General features: G+C 41.5%; 1 protein-coding gene across 3 annotated transcripts in view; it reads left to right on the top strand.

The window, feature by feature from the left end:
* Positions 1-17,452, top strand: part of VPS41 (VPS41 subunit of HOPS complex) — a 208,942-nt gene that overhangs the window by 25,971 nt on the left and 165,519 nt on the right. For 2 of the 3 annotated variants that reach the window (XM_054564168.1, XM_054564169.1), the window contains exon 3: positions 8,418-8,525. In XM_054564168.1, coding sequence (XP_054420143.1) covers positions 8,418-8,525 — 108 coding nt within the window. Of the gene's footprint in view, positions 1-6,857; positions 6,879-8,417; positions 8,526-17,452 lie in introns of those variants that run through there. The other variant, XM_054564170.1, reaches the window with a different exon arrangement.

The raw sequence follows: 17,452 nt of genomic DNA, 5'->3' as shown, positions 1-17,452 counted from the left end.
TCTATCTAGTATCATTTTATTTTGTATGGAAAAACACACACATACACACAGACAAAACTGGATTTTAATAAATGGTATCCTGAAATAAAATTTTAAGTTCTATATATTAATAGTAACAATAGAAAATTTAGTGATCTTCTGGTTAACCACCAGAATTCATATGACTCACATTTCTAAAAAGTAAAATCCAAGTCTTTATTTGGACAGTAATAATGATTTATAAGTTGTACTGATGTGTGGAAGATATGGATAAAGTTAAAACAGCATGAAAAATCAGTTGTAAACACCAAAAAAATTCTTGTATACAAATTTTAAATTATCAGATGAAAAATTCAATGTTCTTGTTGGTATAGAAACCTAAGTTAGGTGACAGGACTCCATGCAAATTTACCGTTTGGTGTTAGTAACAAAATAATAGTTTTTAATTGCCTTAATTTGTTATTCCAAAAGTAATTTTTTTTTTTGTTTTTAAGTTCAAAATTTAGTAAGAATGCTGATATGAAATTTATTTTCAGAGAGTGTTCTAAAATCCAGATGGTTTCAAGGACTTGTCTTGAATTAAAAGTGCTTTAAACTTAGTGAAATCTCAGTTAGTTGATTCTTTTTAAAGGAATGCTACAAATCTTTGTAGTTTGGGTAAATGTCAGTGTTCATAGAGTAGCTTAGCTGCAAGTTAGAACTTGTACTACTCCACCAGGTTGTCATAGAAACACTGTTAAGTGTCATCTCAACTCTGTTGATGGTTTTATTTGTAGGTTTGCATGAGTATTAAAATTTAACAAAAATTATGATTTGCTTATTATTAACACTGGTGATTTTCCATGGAAGTTCAAATTATATGGAAGCCTTGTTTTAAAAAATTTTTTTATAAAGTGGAACTATTAAATCTTCTTGATTTTATTTTTTTAGAAATTTTTTTAATTTAAAATGTGATATATAGTCTGCAGCAGCAGAATAACCTCTATGAATTGTATTTTTGCATCGCTTTCCATTTTCTTTGTTTACAGCTAGCAGGGAAAAACCTTAAAAATTCACCTTTAGCCTGCTTTTAACTTAACATAAAAGATACCTGTCAGAAAAGTGTGAAATGCTATATGAAGTGCCTAATATTGAAGTTTTCATTTTATTTATGGTTTTTGAAGCCTGGCACAAATGCTTCAGTGAACTGTGTTGTGAAAGTATTTTTATATATTTATGTGAGAGGAATTATTTAGTTTTCACTTACAAATAAGACAAGCAAACCTTATTTACAGTAAGTTTATCTAATGGTCCGTGGATGAGTGCTTTTATGCAGAATAGTCAAGAGGGTAGAATTAACTTTTCACATTGGATGCACATTTGATGTCCAGACTTGAGCAACATATGACATCTTATTATAAAGGCTACCATTCAAGATTCAATTTGTATTTAACACATTTACTTCAGAATGCACACATCATTTTTGCCACATTTAATGTTAACTTTGTAATGATTTCTGTTTTTTCCTTGTAGGTACATAAATAGAGGTGTCTGTTTGTTGCTTTTTTGTGATTTTTCTAGGTTCTTTAGACTTGGTTAATCAGCTATTTCATTTTAACAACACGTCACTTTTTGGCATGTAACAGCTCCTTGGGTTGGGTTAATTATCATTAGTTACTTTTCAGTTTATTTATTTTTATTTTTTAACCGTCACTGAAGATATGTTTGTTGATTTTAGAGAAGGGAGAGAGAGAGAAAAGATGGGGGAGAGGGGACGAGCGAGAAAGAAAGAGGGAGAGAGCAAGAGAGAGGAAGGGAGAAAGGGAGAAAAATACTGATGTGAGAAAGAAACATCAATCAGTTGCCTCCCTTACATGCCCCAACGAGGGACTGAATCCTCAACCTTCTGGTATATGGGATGACACTCCAACCAACTGAGCCAATTGTCCAAGGCATTAGTTACTTTTTAGAAGTACAGGGTTTTGTCTCCTGGTCAAAATGGAGGTGTAGGTAAACATGGCTTGCTTGCTTGCACAACCATATCAAAATTACAACTAAACTGTAGAACAACCATCTCTTGGAACCATCAGAAACAGAGTTGAATGGAAGTCTGACAACTACAGAATAAAAGAAACCACATCCATCCAGATTGGTAAGCAAGGCAGGGATGTGGAATGGGCTGGACCCACATCTATGTATGGTAGATAAAAATTCAGGTGGGGTATATTGGGAGTGAGGAGTCCCAGTCCCACACCAGGCCTCCCGATGCTAGGAAGATAAGATCCTATAACTTCTGGCAGTAAAAACCAGCAGGGTTTGAGTCAGTGAAAGGAGCTACTGGATTCCCAAGAAGTGCCTCTTAAAAGGCCCACACACAGACTTATTCACACTCACCCCTTCTGAGCTCCAGCACTGGAGTAGCAGCTTGAAAAGCACCAGTAGTATACTGGGAGGAACTGCAGTGTCTGGCATCAAGGCAAGAGCAGGGGCACAGCTATTTCTCAGACAGGTGGATGCAGAGGCCATTTTCCCTTTTCTGAACCCTCCCCTCAAAGAGCCACAGAGCCAGCAGGGGTTGCCATATCTGTGACTCCATCAACCTGACTTAACAGTTTGTCAAGGGGGGATCAATAGGCCCCTGCCCTGGAGATCCTCTGGAGGCTCTGTCCCACCCAATTTATGGGCTCACCCAAGCTGTTAACAGTGGTTTTTCCGTATGAATCGTTAGTCTTCATTCATGCTTCGCAACTAACTAAATTTTCTCAAACAAGCAACAGCCATCCTCAGTGAGCCCCCAGCTCCTGTGTTTCTTGCTAAGTGGCCCCAGGCCCTGCACTAGCAGCAGCCAGGCTAGGTTCACAGCCTGGTTTTGAAATGGAAAAGCCTGTGTTTGTGCTGCATGTCACCTACCAGACCCAATAAGCAGAGACAGGGATTGAATCTATATGGGTGCTTTATTCAGATGGCCCATGATCTAAGAGGACAGTGGGTTTGTACCCTAACAGACCATTTTTAGTTCCATTTTAGAATGACCCCAGGTGGTGGTCTTTAGCTGTGTCCTGGGTAGGGGTCATCTTACTCTGGAGCACAATGGCTCAGATACCACCTTGAATTGCTGGGAGTCCTCCTGAAGTACAAAGGTGGAATTGCTTATGGACTCCTGGAGTCAGGGTGGGTCATACCTTCAGTTTCTGGAACAGTAGCTTTTATATGCATCAGTTACTAAGCTATTACTTAGACTAAAATTTTCCAACTTTCCAGTCCTCCATCAGCTTTGTCTGGGAAACTCCAAGCCCAGCACAAGTAGCAGCCATTTCAGATTACTTTATAACTCATGCAGGGTGGCCCTGGGTAGAACACAGGAGGGAGCTGACCTTGGCCTATACCACCTGCGAAACCCCAGAGCCTGTCCACCCATTGAATAGTTACAGATCACTTCGAGGCACCACGACCCTGCTCCCACATAGCTGATCCTCCACAGTGGGCGAAGGTTGGTGGTAAGTGGTCACAGACAATCATTGCAGCTGACTGGCCTGGGCAAGTCCCTTGCACTGACCTGCCAAAAGCAATCAGGTCTCAACTACAAGAGGAGGGTCTACTGAGCCCACACGAAGGGCACACCTCAAGTACCCAGCTTGGGTGATAGGGGAGGTTGTGCCACTGGACGCTACAGGACACCTACTGCATTAGACCATGCTGCCAAGACAGGGAGTCATAGCGGCTCTACCTAATACATAGAAATAAACACAGGAAGGCTGCCAAAATGAGAAGACAAAGAAACGTGGCCTGAGTGAAAGAACAGACTGAAATTCCAGGAAAGATACAACAAAATGAAGATACGCAATCTGTGAGATGCAGAATTTAAAACACTGGTTATAAGGATGATAGAGGAATTCCGAACACCTTAACAGCATAAATAAAGATACCGTCAGGAACAAAGGGCATGCTAATTGAAATAAAAAACAATTTATAGGGAAACAATAGTACAGTGGATGAAGCCAAGAATTAAGTCAATTATTTGGAACATAAGGAAGCAGAAAACAGCCAATCAGAACAACAAGAAGAAAAAAGAATCCAAAAAAGTGAGGATAGTTATAAGCAGCCTCTGGGACAACTTCAAGCATTCCAACATTTTGCATCAAAGGGGAGCCAGAAGTAGAAGAGAGAGAGCGAGAAATTGGAAATCTATTAGAGAAAAAATAATGGAAGAAACTTCCCTAATTCGGTGAAGGAAAAAGACATGCAAGTCCAGGAAGTGGAGAGGGTCCCAAATAAGATGGATGCAAAGAGGTCCACTCCAAGACACATCATAATTAAAATGCTAAAGGTTAAAGATAAAGAGAGAATCTTAAAAGCAGCGAGAGAAAAGCAATTAGTTACCTACAGGGGAGTTCCCGTAAGGTTGTCAGCTGATTTCTCAAAAGAAACATTGCAGACTAGAAGGGATTGGCAAGAAATATTCAAAGTCATGAAAAACAGGGACCTACAGCCAACATTGCTCTACCCAGCAAAGATATCGCTTGGAATCAAAGGGCAGATAAAGAGCTTCCCAGAAAAGAAAAACGTAAAGGAGTTCATCATCACCAAACCATTATTATATGAAATGTTAAAAGGACTTAAAGGGAAAAAAATCAAAACTATGAACAGTAAAATGGCAATAAATACATATCTATCATCAATTTAATCTAAAAAGCAAAGTAAGCAAACAAGACAGAACCACGGATACAGAGAGCATTTTGGTGGTTGTCAGGTGGGCAGAGAGGTGGGGGAATGGATGACGAGACGAGGGGATTAAGAAGTACAAGTAGGTAGTTACTTGTACTACCATACATGTAGGTAGAATCGCCATGGAGATGTAAAGTACAGCATAGGAAATGAAGTAGCCAAAGAACCTAGGCATGACCCATGGACTTGAATAATAGCATGGGGACTGCGTGAAGGAGTTGGGGGTGTTGGGTGGGAAGGGTAAAGTGGAACAATTGGAACAACTGTAATAGCATATCGGTAAAATATAATTTTTAAAATATAGGTCTTTTAGATAACTGCTTATTACATGTCCATTTGTTGTTATTAGTTCCTAAAGGTATTCTTGAAAAGTTAATAGTAGTTAACATTGTCCTTGATTTTAACACCCTGTTTCTAAACAAACAACTAATAGCTTAGGTATGCTTGGAGAAGAAAAATTGACAGCTCATCATAGGCATGGATACTGATTTATTTTTCCAGATTTATTGTTCTTAAAATATAATTACTACTCTTGTAGGTAGACTACATGATGGCCTCCAATGATCCTTACTTCCTGTTATTCCTGCTCTGTGCCTTCCCTTTTCACTCTGTATCATGGCTGACCTGTATGATCAAAAGAATATTGCTGAAATGTCAGTGTACGACCTGTGAAGCCAGGTCATATATAACATTGAGACTTCCAGTTTGCTCTCTCTTGGATCACTTTGGGGGAAGTCAGTTCCATGACCTGAGGACACTCATGGAGCCCTAGGGAGAAGTCCATGAGGCAAGGAACTATAAAGCCTCCTGCCAACAGCCAGCACCAGCTTGCTGACCATTTGAATGAGCCATCATGGAAGTAGTTCCTCTGCCCCCAGTGAAGCCTTCAGGTGGTTGATACCTCAGCTGGCATCTTGCCTACAGTCCCCTGAGAGACCTGGAGTCTGAATCACCCAGCTTAGCCACTTCTATGTTGCTTACCCACAGAAGCTATATAAAATAATATATATTTGTTGTTTTAAGTCAGTGAATATTGGTGTAATATTAACAGCAATAGAAAACTAATGCACCTGCTAAATAAACATTTTAAGACATTTTCTGTTTATCCCATAGTTCATATTATTTGTAGGCATAAACATTGTGGAGGCTTTTGTCGTGATTTATAGCATCATTTTCATAGAGGATTGAATATTATATTATTCAGAGCATTGACTTCAGAGCATTTATAACTGAATTTGAATTTTGCCATTATTATGTGTCTGGATGAAATTACTTAAATTTTCTGATCATTAGTGTTTACTGAAAGTTTGTAAAATGAAATAAATATACCAACTCTCAATAGTGTTTTTTAGAGTCAAATGTGAAATGAGATATCTAACACCAAGCCTATGGCATAATGTTTGATATGTGTCATCCTATCCTGTTATGTGCAAATTAGCCTCTTTCCATGTGAAGATACAGTTCTTTGCCCTAGAGGTGAAGGCTTTTGTAAGCATTTGAGTTTGTAGTCTCTCCCTAGTGTGTCCTATCAGCCTTACAATCTTCAGTAGCACCAGCGCTGCTTACCCTTTGAGTCAGTTTTTCTTTACAGTATGATGTGCTTTGGTGTTATTTTCTTCATATTTTTCATGCTTGGGGTTGCAGAGCTTTTTGAATTTGGTTTGATATCTTATGTTTTAATACATTCTCAGTTGTTACCTCTTAAATGCTGCTTCTGCCTCCCTCCCATTCTTCTTATCTTTCTGAGACTGTAATTAAAAGTATGTCAGTACTATCTTCCAAATATCTCATACATTCTTTTATTTTTTTTTTCATCCATTTATTTTTCTCTAGGCTTCCCTTTGGATATATTTTGACCTGTTCTCCATTTCACCAGTCCTGTCTTCTGCCTTGCTCATCTTCTGTTAAACCATCTATTGAGTTCTTAATTTCAGTTCTAAAATTTTTGATTCTTTTTTACAGATTACAGTTCCTTGTTGAAAGTTTCTTTTCATCTATTTTCTCCATCTTGTCCTTTTTTTTTTTTTTAAACATAGGTATATTTGTCATGGTTATATTAAAATTCTTTTCTGGTAACTGCAATATCTAGGTCACCCATGGGCCTGTTTTTATGGTCTTTTTTTTCCTCTTTGATTTCTAGTCATTGGTCCTGTCTTGTGGCATACCTGGTCATTCTTTATTGAATTCTCAATATTGTAAGTGAAAAATCCCGGGAGAAGTTATCTTTCTCCAGGAGTCACCCATTCCTTTACTGGACAGATAGGTTACATGCCTTGCTCCAATCCAGGGTTGAACTGAGTCAAAGCTAGATTGACATTTTGGTAAGTACTTTTTGTGTTCCCTGGGGACCAGAGTTCCAATTGAAAGTCTCATTTTCTGATGGCTCCTGAACATTAGTTCTTATTTTCTCAGCATACTGAGGCAGCTGGTTTGTTTGCATTTTTGAGGCTTTCTATTTAGCTTTTTAGCCTCATACCTCATATGGCTTTGAAAATTGGCAGTTGTCTCATGGGGAAAAGTGGCTGCTTCACTCTTCTACTGGGATCTTAGCCCTTCAACTCTCCAGTTTGTCATGCTGTCCCCACAAGTACCAAAAGGTTTGCTGCTTTTCATACTTCCAGCAGTGGCCCTCTTCCACCGCAGATCTTGAGAGTTCATTTCCTCGTCCTGCACCCAGAATTGGTGAAAACCTCTAGGAAGAATGGCTGTAGAATGCAAGCTTACCTCTCCATCCTTTCTCCACCAACTTGGAATCTTGGTTCTTCTAGTTCAGGTTGCCTCAGCAGCCTTTTAATTGATGCCTTAGGCTGATGTTGCCATATATTTTGTTAATCCTTCCTAGTTTTTCTGGGTTGGAGCATTAACATGCCCCAGGCTACTCAAATACTAGGTGAAAGATAAAGACTATACAATTATTTTTAAAGGAAGAATCCATGAATAGATTATTTCTGGGAACTGTTTTGGCCAGCTTTATGCTATCACAAGTATTGATAAATGCACATTTTTTTGGTTTCTCATTAAAATAAAGTTTTTTTCTGAATGACTATAATAATTTTTATAATTATCCTGCATTTATTAATTAGTAACCCTTAAAGTCAATAGAGATTCCTAACTTTATTACATAACTGTGAGGGTTAAGGATATCTTAGAATGCTATATCACAGGGAGGTTAAACATATAAAATCAGTAATAAAACCTATAAAATGATTAAGAAATTTTTAATGCATAAGTAGGTGTATTTATATGAGAGTAAACAAATATTTTCTAATCTAAAATAAGCAATGATTGTTCATTGATTATCAGTTATTTAAAAGAAATACTAAAATATTTTTAATCTGAAAGGGAAAAATGTATTTTGCTCTATGTAAAATTTCCAATTGTTCACTTTGATTTAACTTTTTGTAATTATATTTTCTAATTAAAATGAAAATTTGGCATATATCTGCATAGGGGGCCAGACAGTTTTATATTCTAATATGCCAAAGTTGATTACTGTTAATAGTAAGTGTATATAATCCTGTTTTCAATTTTTGAATTTATTCTACCAGTGCAGTATAGAGGTTGATACACCCAATTGGAAAAGTGAAACATGAAGATCTTAACCTTTGCTATAGTTGTAGTTATTTATAATCACTGAGTCAACCATTTCTGAGTACCCCTTAAGAAATGTATTTTGAATCTTTGACAGTGTCAGATAAATCCATGACAGCTGTCATTTTCTCTTTTTTGTGCAGGAAGAAGAGAGTGAAGAGGAGCCCAAACTGAAGTATGAAAGGCTTTCCAATGGGGTAACCGAAATCCTTCAGAAGGATGCTGCTAGCTGCATGACAGTCCATGACAAGGTAAGATAGCCCTTGTAGAGGATTCTTCTGTATGTCATTTCTATTGTAAGTTTGTTTATACTTTGCAGTCCTCATGCTTTTAATGGTGATTTTTCACAGTAATTGTGTCTTTCAGCCACTCTTCCTCTTTCCTCACAACAAAAAAAATCAAAACAACAACTAAAACTATTATATGTATATTTGTACACAGATAGAGAGAGAACACTCTAAGGGTGTATGATAGAAATTAGATAATGATGAGGGTGAAAGATTTATAGTAAGTGTTTCTTGAAAACACTATCACATAATTCCTCAAATCATAGGTAGTATAGTAGAAATGTATTAAGATTAGAAACTGTGAAGCTCAGTGCTTTCATAAGGGTAGGAGGGACTATGTTGGCGGTATTAGTAATCAGAAAACCCCCAAATTATTACTTATATATTATATGAATGAATGAATTTATCCAACTGAGTGTTTGCTGCAACAAAGCCCCCACCAACGTTCTGAGTCCAGGCTGAGTACTGTACAGCACCGCTAGCCCATTCTTGGACCAAAACAAAATGTGTCATGATTGGAGTATTGGAAGCAGGCAGTTTGAATCATTGTCCAGTGAGCCCTGTGAGGACCCCTTTGTCTTTTACAAAGGGCAGACTCCCCAGCTCTGATCCATCTCCTGACTTTATTGTGTTACTTTCAGGGTTGCCCATCCTCCTTCCTGCCCCACCCAGTTCTTTTGTACTTCAAATTTTATTTCATTGTAAACAGATTTCTTGTGCTCAACATCTCACTTGGACATTTGTTGTCTCTCCTTTTACCAGAAAACCTTGAGGTGTCTACCTTTTAGCTGCACCACCATTTACCCTTCCCTTTATCACAATACCATTCTGTTATTATTTTCTCAATCTTTCTGTTACTCACTCTTGTTTCTTTCACTCACTTTTACCTGCAGCTTTCCTAACATATTGATTTTCTCCAGAGTTGGTCCAGTGTCCACATTTATTCTAAATTCGTATGTTTCTTGATTTTAAATTTCATAATTTCTGTGTTCTGTTTTGACCTGAAACTCAGCATGTTCATAATGAACTCATCTTCTTTTCCATCTAACCTTGCATTTATTTTTTATTCTCATTCTCATTTCATGGCATCACCTTCTCCTTTGTCAAGTAAGCCAAAGCTGACTTCCTCTCCCTTTCTACCCAGTTATTCCCTAAGTCATGGTGATTTTCTTACCACCTGTGCCCTAGCTGAGGCCCTCATCTTCTGTCAGCACTTAAAGTTTTCTAATTTAAACCAGTTTGCATCCTGGTTGCCAGGATGATCTGTTGAAAATACAGATATTAAAACCCTTGTATGATTTTCATAACGTATTAAACAAAGTCAAGCCTGCTTGGTGTGGTATGTAAGACTCTGTATGATCTTGCCTCCTGTGTAATTAGCCATAAATGTGGTGTTCTGACAGTAGTACTTGGCTATTTTTGCTTATAGCATCTCATCTGGATTGCAACCCATTTCTACTGCTTGAATCCATTCTTATCCTGACCATTCTCCTGACCATTTAGTTCAGACATTCTTCATTTCTTCCTGGAACTAATGCATGAATTGTGAACCAATATATTTTCCTTTAGATTTGCTTGCATTTTAGTTCGTGCCTAACAGTTCTTTGTACTAAAATAATCTTCCAGAGACTCAAATCTGATCATGTAATCCTCCTTCCTAGAATTCTTCATTGGCTCCCTAATGTCTTCATGATTTGGACACACACACTCCTTCCCTTAATTCTCCTACATTTCATCTTCCTAAATATTAATACCTTCTATTAACCAACCTTTCCTGCTCCGTCGCCTGTCTCCTCCTCTGGGCATGAACTAGATGCTTCTGTCATATAAAACTACTTGTAATTTCTTGACTTCTTTTCTGCTTTTTCCACTCCACACCTTTGATCAAATTGTATTTGCCTAAACTAGTCTTTCCCACAACCTGCCCCATTTGCCTAGTGTCTGTTCAGCTCCTTAAAAGTTCAAAGGTCAGCACAGCTGACATTTCTGATATTCCATAAAGTCTTAGAGATACTGCATTTTAAGGAAATTCTTTAAATTTAATTATAATTAATCATTTTTTATATTTGTCTCTCTCATTGTACTATCACCATTTTAAGTCACACTTGCTTATTACCTATGCATGTTACAAGGTAATTTGGGATTCAGCTGCCTGCTGCCATACACAACCATAAAACAAATTGGTGGGGAAGGAAAAAGGTCTTTATTAACAGGATTCAATGCCTGGGAGAGCTGAGGGCTCCCCGGCTCCAAGCCACTCTCTTCTGAAAAATAGAGAAATCCCCTTATTCCCAAAAAGACTGAAATCCAAACCCATGCCCAGAGGTCCCCCCATGCATTTGTCCTTTATGGAGCCTGAGGTAGCTACATGAATGGGTCGCCATCCTCAGGCACTCTCTCCAGTGTGTGCAATTGTGGGTTTCAGTGTCATCATTACCTTATGCAGCTTCTCTTTCTCTCCTGGGGCCGGGTTGCACTGCCAGGTCATTGCAGCCGGTCATGCTAGGGGCTCAGTCTGCGGGCCCCCGGTATTCAAGGCTGCTTGTGCTCCTGGGGCCGAGGAACTCTTCGGGTTCATGCATCTGTGTGCTGCTCTCAGGACGAGAGAGTGGAAGCAGTCCAGGTCCCATGAGCTGTGCAGCATAACGTTGCAACATCCTGCTGGTCCACAGCTGGCAAAGTTTGCATCCTGCATTCAGACCTGCTCCAGACTCTGCATACAGGGCAAGGCAAGAGCCGTAAGCTGGTCCTGGTGTCCTGTGGGGTCCTGTGAACACTCTGTACCCCCCGCCCCAACTGGGGGACGAGGGGCAAGGAAGAGAGTGGGCTTCTGTGCGCCTACCAGTTTAAATCTTTCACCCCAAACTCCACACACTGTGGGAGTGTCCAAATCCCAAATAATTCCAGGCCAACATCTACCATGAGTGTCAGCCCACACAGTGCCTTTGCCCCTGCTCTGGTTACCATCATCGGGAAGAGGGTAGGAGTTACCCAGACATGGTGCAAGGACACAAGCGTCTCAGCCCATGGTGAGGTGTCACACTAGAGCCACTTTGGTTTTGTTTACTGTTGCCTCAGGCAACGTCCTCTGCAGCCCACCACCTCATCTCCAAGGAACTGCAGGCTCTCGTGGACCCTTGGGGTTTCTCCCCTGGATTGGGGTCTCTCCTGCTCCACAGCAATCTGGTCAGGTCCCCCTATTACAATTTCTCCCTTTAACATTCTGGACTTTGTAATCTTACAAAGACAATGGGCGAAGGTCTTGTTCTTCCTTAGTTATCCCTGCCAACCGTGGGCATAGGCCTACCTAACCCCTGTTCCAGAGATCCCTAACAGAATGGGAGTCTGGAGTGGAGGGTGGCCTTCCTACATGAGGAAGTGTCTTGCCGAATCTAGGGCAATTGGCTGTCCCTGGAAGGCAGCATATGTGATGTCCAAAAAAATGGCACAGCTGGACAAGTTGGCATCCCTGTGGTATTCTGGTGGTGACAAATTTAGCAAGGGGGTTAGAAGGTGCAATCAGAACCATAACAACTAACTGACAAAGGTAGGTACTAACTCTGCAGTGTCCCAGATTAAGGAAGAGTGGCTTCCTTGGGGGGTGGTGTCTAAGGAGTGTCACACCTGTCTGAAGCCCTTTTGCCCACTATACTTAAATTGGGCTGAGGGAATAATTCTAGGATTCTCCCTATAACGCTTTTGGCCCTTTTCTGTCCAAACCATTAGGACAGAAAAAGAAAGCAGTTTTAAAGTGAAGCTTTACTTCACCATACTTCACCAGCTCAACCACTTAGTGCAGCCAAACTGCTGAGTCTCAGGAGGTGGTGATGCAGGTGGACTTCTAAAGTGTGGCCTGCCCTGGCTGGTGTGGCTCAGTGGACTGAGTGCTGGCCTGCAAACCAAAGGATCGCTGGTTTGATTCCCATCCTGGGCACATGCCTCAGTTGTAGGCCAGATCCCTGGTAGAGGGCGCACAAGAGGCAACCACAAATTGATGTTTCTCTCCCTCTCTTTCTCCCTCCCCTTCCCTCTCTCTGGGGATGAATAAATAAAATCTTAAAATAAATAAAGTGTGGCCTATACTATGTAACCAAACACCTAGGTAAGTGAAGTCATAGTCATATACCCTATGAAAACAGAGGGAAGAACACGCAGGTTAATTCACACAGCTAATTACAAACCAGTCTCTGAGTCCACGAGACTCTTTTGAGAGGACATCCATTACAAGGCCTTTCCTGGAATGACATTAAGCGGTGACAATCTGACACATCATTCCTGCTTGTATGTTGTACATTGCAGGTGACGTCACAAACCCAGTTCAACTTCCAAATGAAAACAGAACTTTGAAGACAGCTGCACCAGAGTCCACTGTCCACAATCGAACATTGTGATTATCCTTGAAACATGATTTTTCTCCTTAAGGTCACCCTCATTGTTCTCAAAGACCACCATTTTTGATTGTTGCCTGCTTATTTGCATAAACGCAACAAGAACAGCATTGCTCATATAGGCTCTTTAAATCTACTTTGCTGTAGATTTAGGTTCTACAAGGAGCCTTTGGACTGAGCTTTAATCAGCCCTTCAAGGCACAGAACCCAGACCACACACCTGCCACAGGATTTGCCTGTAGTACCTATACTTTTGCCTGTAGTACCTAGGTACTGTAGTACCTATACTCCCAGTGTGTCTTAAGGTTCCTCTTTGCCATCTTTCAGGAAAGTAACCTTTGTTCCTTCTCTAGAAAGTCTGCCATGAACCACATGAACAAACAAGGTACTAGGCCATTTCTCCAGTGCGCTTTCATTAGTTTTGAAAGTTCTTCTCAGTTCCTCGAGGCTTTCTGTTAACAGCTAGCGTCCAGGCATGCCTCCTTCAGGCATGCCATTCCAGTCAAAGTCTTGGTTAACAAAACCACCCTTGTCAACTGGTCTTACTGGTTTTATGCAAAGGAACTTTATGCCAGCACTCAGTCATTAAGAATTACAAATTCTGGATGGAGCAGGTAAGGAAGAAAAATACAAAGCAGAAAGGAAAGTCCTTGTTCTTTCAATATCCACCAAATTGCGTCTCCATGCATTATACCTTTCATTACTTACTTTCCAACTTAATGTAAAGTTTTAACTCTCAGAAACCTCAGTTTCCTTTCAAAACAGAAACAAAGCAAAATCTAAAGCAAAGACAGAGTTCCAAAAAAAGCGAGGGACTAGGTTAGGACTAGCCTTAGAATCTTGACTCACACCTACTGGTCATACCAACCGTCAACACAGATGACCTCTCCATAGGTCCAGATGTCCAGCACTCCCAATGGTAGAGACACTTTCTTGCCTGTTGGTGTACCAACTGATCTCATGGGAGATACATGCTCTCTCCAACCGGTCTCATTGCAGAGAGATGATCTCTCGCCCCAGCCGCCTCCAGCAGGCACCCAGCGACCTTTTCTAGGTCCCACGGCAGTGACTTTCTTTTGATCATGGTAGAGACAGAGGATTCCCACTGTACACACATCAGCAAAGTTCAAATCATGTCCCCAGAAATTCAGAAATTAGGCAAAGAATAACTGTTACCAAGAGCTGAGGTTCTTTTCTTTCAAGTTTAAAACTTTTACAACCTCCTACGTACCTTTACAACTTGCTACACTTCTACAACTTTCAAAGACCTGTATTACTTTACAACTTTCCTACAACTTTCACAGGCCTTTGCTAACTTTCTGCAACCATTCTGCAACTTTCATAAACCTTCTGTAGCCTTCACAACTCCTCTACCAAACTTTGGTCAACTTTTACAAACCTTCTTCGACTTTTGTTGACCTTATACTCATTCAAAAATAATCATAACTCACTTTCAACCCTTGTCCTTTTTAACAGTGGGAAGGACCATGCTTTAAATCTGTATCAGGCAGCTAAAAGTCCTTAGGTTTGCAAGCATATCTTGTAACTTCTTACAAAACAGACTCTACAAGAATCCTATTGTGCAATGACCTGAATGCCTGGGCATACTGGATCTCGTCCCACTTTTCTAACCATTGACAGTGGTGCTCCAACTCCAAGATGGTGTAGCAATGTAGGGAACCATTTATGGGCCATTTCTCCCCATAGTCCAAACTGTACATAGGCCAAGCAGTGTTGCAATAGAAATCCAGGTTCTCCTTACACATTGGATGATGGCTGTACATAGTCCAATCCACTAAAAATCAGCCCTCTGGGCTCACTCCAGTAGCCAAAACAGAACAGCCCTTATTGGCCCAAGTGTACAGACCCATAATTATGAGCCCAACGAAATAGTAGGCAAAGTGGGAACATAGAATCAGAACTTGAAACCACAACTTGATCTCAAAAGCAGGTTTTGGGTTCTCATCTTCTGCCAATCAGTTCTGCAAAGTGTGGCCCCCAAAGTGTGGCCTTCAAACTGGTGATCCTCACCCAGTACCAGCCACATGGCCTTTTGGAGACCTGTGTGTGGGGTTGGAGGAACAAATAACCATGTGAATGGTGCTTCCCCAAAGCTTGGGTGATCCTCACTTCTTCTTGGGGTCTGTGTCTTTCATAGACCCACTTCCTCAGTGGTTCCCCAATGCTTGGACAGTCCTTGCCCAGAGCGCGGTTCGTGGTTCCCAGAGCAGCCTCCATCGGATGCTGGTTTATGGCTTCCAGAGCTCAAATGATCCCCATTGGATCCCAGTTGTGAGCTCACATGGTCTCCCTTGGACCCCAGTTCATGACCCCCAGAACCAGAGCTGTACCCATCAAATCCTAGTTGCAGAGAAAATGTGACAAACAGCCCAAATGGTGGGTGTGGCCTACCAGGTTGCCTGGAGCCAAAATGGAAGTGCACCAGGTGGCACGCCCTGCATGGTGGTACACCCACGTGACACAGCCCAACTGGCACAGCCCCCGTGTGGCCTGCAGCCAGCATGACGGAGGTGGCCTGCCAAGCGGTACCCTGCGTAGCCCTAACTGGATGCACGTGGCACTGTGCCCAATCCCCAGTGTGCTTGCCAATATGGCTCACCCAGTCTTGGTGTCCCTTTCCTCCCCAGACTTGTTCCCTTCCTTCATCCTGGCATTCCCAGTGACCTGCACCTTGAACAGTGGTGCAGGGAAGTTTCCTAAGACTGGGAAATTCCCACAGCTGCACTCCTGGGGTTGATCTACCACAGGTGGCTGTATGAGGCTTACTGTTCACTTTGTCCCACCCAAGGTTTGCCAATTCTATTACAGAGTAATATGGGATTTGGCTGCCTGCCACTGTACACAATAAAACAGATTGGCGGGGAAGGAAAAAGGTTTTTATTAACAGGATGCATAGTTCACAGGCCCTGGGGTCTTACTTGCTCCCAGCCATTCTCACTGCAAAACACACAGAATTCTTCTTGTTCCCTAAAAGACTGAAATCGAAACCCATGCCCAGAAGTCCCTCTCCATGCTTATCTGATGTTTTTGGAGCCCAAGGCGGCTACATGAATGGGCCTTCATCTTCTGGCTCTCTTCAATAGGCGTATGGGTGGTTTTAGCATTGCCGTCACCACACAGCTTCTCTCTCTTTCCCTCTTCCCTCTCTTTCCCCAGGTCTGAGGTGCACTGCCAAGTCACTCTAGCTGGTCATGGTAGGGGCTCAGTCACTGGGCCCCAGTGTCAAGGCTGCTCAAGCCCCTGGGGCCGAAAAACTTTTCTGGCCCTTGTGTCTGTGTGCCGCTCTCAGGTTGAAAGAGTGGAAGCAGTCCGGGACCCGTGCACTGTGCAGCACAGTCACAGAGTCCTGCTGGCGTGCTGCTGGTGAGGTGCAGACCTGTTCCAGACTGTGCAAGTAGGGCAAGGCAACCGTGAGCTGGGCCTGGCCTCCCACAGGGTCCTGTGAACACTACCTGCCCCATGATGACCAAGGGCAAGGGGTGAAGAAGAGAGGGAGCATCTGCATGTCCACTGTTTTAAATCTCCTCCAAGATCCCATGCACTGTGGGAGTGCCCAGATCCCAAATAATACCAGGCCAATGCCCACCATGAGTGTCAGTCTGCACAATGTCTTTGCCCCTCCTCTGGCCCCCATGATCTAGAAGATGGTAGGAGTGTCCTAGCCAGGTGCAGAGGCACAAGTGTCTTGGCCTAAATTTGGGCATTACACTGGAGCCTTGTTGGTTGTTTACTGTTGCCTCGGGCAATGTCCTCTGCCACCCTGGCTCCATCTCTGGGGAAGTACAGACTCTCCTGCCACCTCAGCGTTTCTCCCCTGGATTGAGGTTCCCCTGTTCCCCAGTGGCCTGGCCAAACCCCTCTGTTATGTGCATATTATAGGTGTTTTTGTGTTTTGTGTATTGACTGAACTATTGAATGGATTTAATGTGGAAACAAGTGTTCCTGCTCAGATACCACGCTTTATTATCACCATACTTAAACCAACTTGTCAAAAGGAGCCTGACTTTTGAAACTGTAATCTGTGCTCACTTTTAGATCATGCACTCCTGATCTGAGGCCCCCCCTTTTTTTTTTAATGAGGTTTCTGGCCTAGTGGAGAGTATTTTACCTCTTAATTCTGGCCCTAGCTCTGCTATTCATTGACTGTTTCTCACATAAACTCTCGGACTAATTTCAATTTCCTCTTACATAATTGAAGGCCCTCCCTGCTTTGGAAAATACTATGTTAAACATAGATGATATTATACATCTGACCACATTTAAAATGTGCTACTTCTTGTTTCCACTGTGGTGTCCAAAGGATTACCTATTATTTCTACTTGTTTACGTACAAAAAGCCCAGTTTTTCAAAATAAAAGCAGTTATGCTAAGGGATGGTTCAGAAGGATTGGATGCCCAACCTGATCATCTCTAAAATGAGTCAAGTTTCTGTAATTAAACATGAAAGGGGCTAATTAAGTTATATTTATTCTTTTCCCATCC

This window comes from Pteronotus mesoamericanus, unplaced genomic scaffold (genome assembly GCF_021234165.1).
Source record: "Pteronotus mesoamericanus isolate MK-2021 breed Mesoamerican mustached bat unplaced genomic scaffold, CSHL_Meso_final scaffold_85, whole genome shotgun sequence".
Classification (NCBI taxonomy): Eukaryota; Metazoa; Chordata; class Mammalia; order Chiroptera; family Mormoopidae; genus Pteronotus; species Pteronotus mesoamericanus.
The sequence above is the reverse complement of the archived record's forward strand: the minus strand, read 5'-3'. Positions and strand labels throughout refer to the sequence as shown.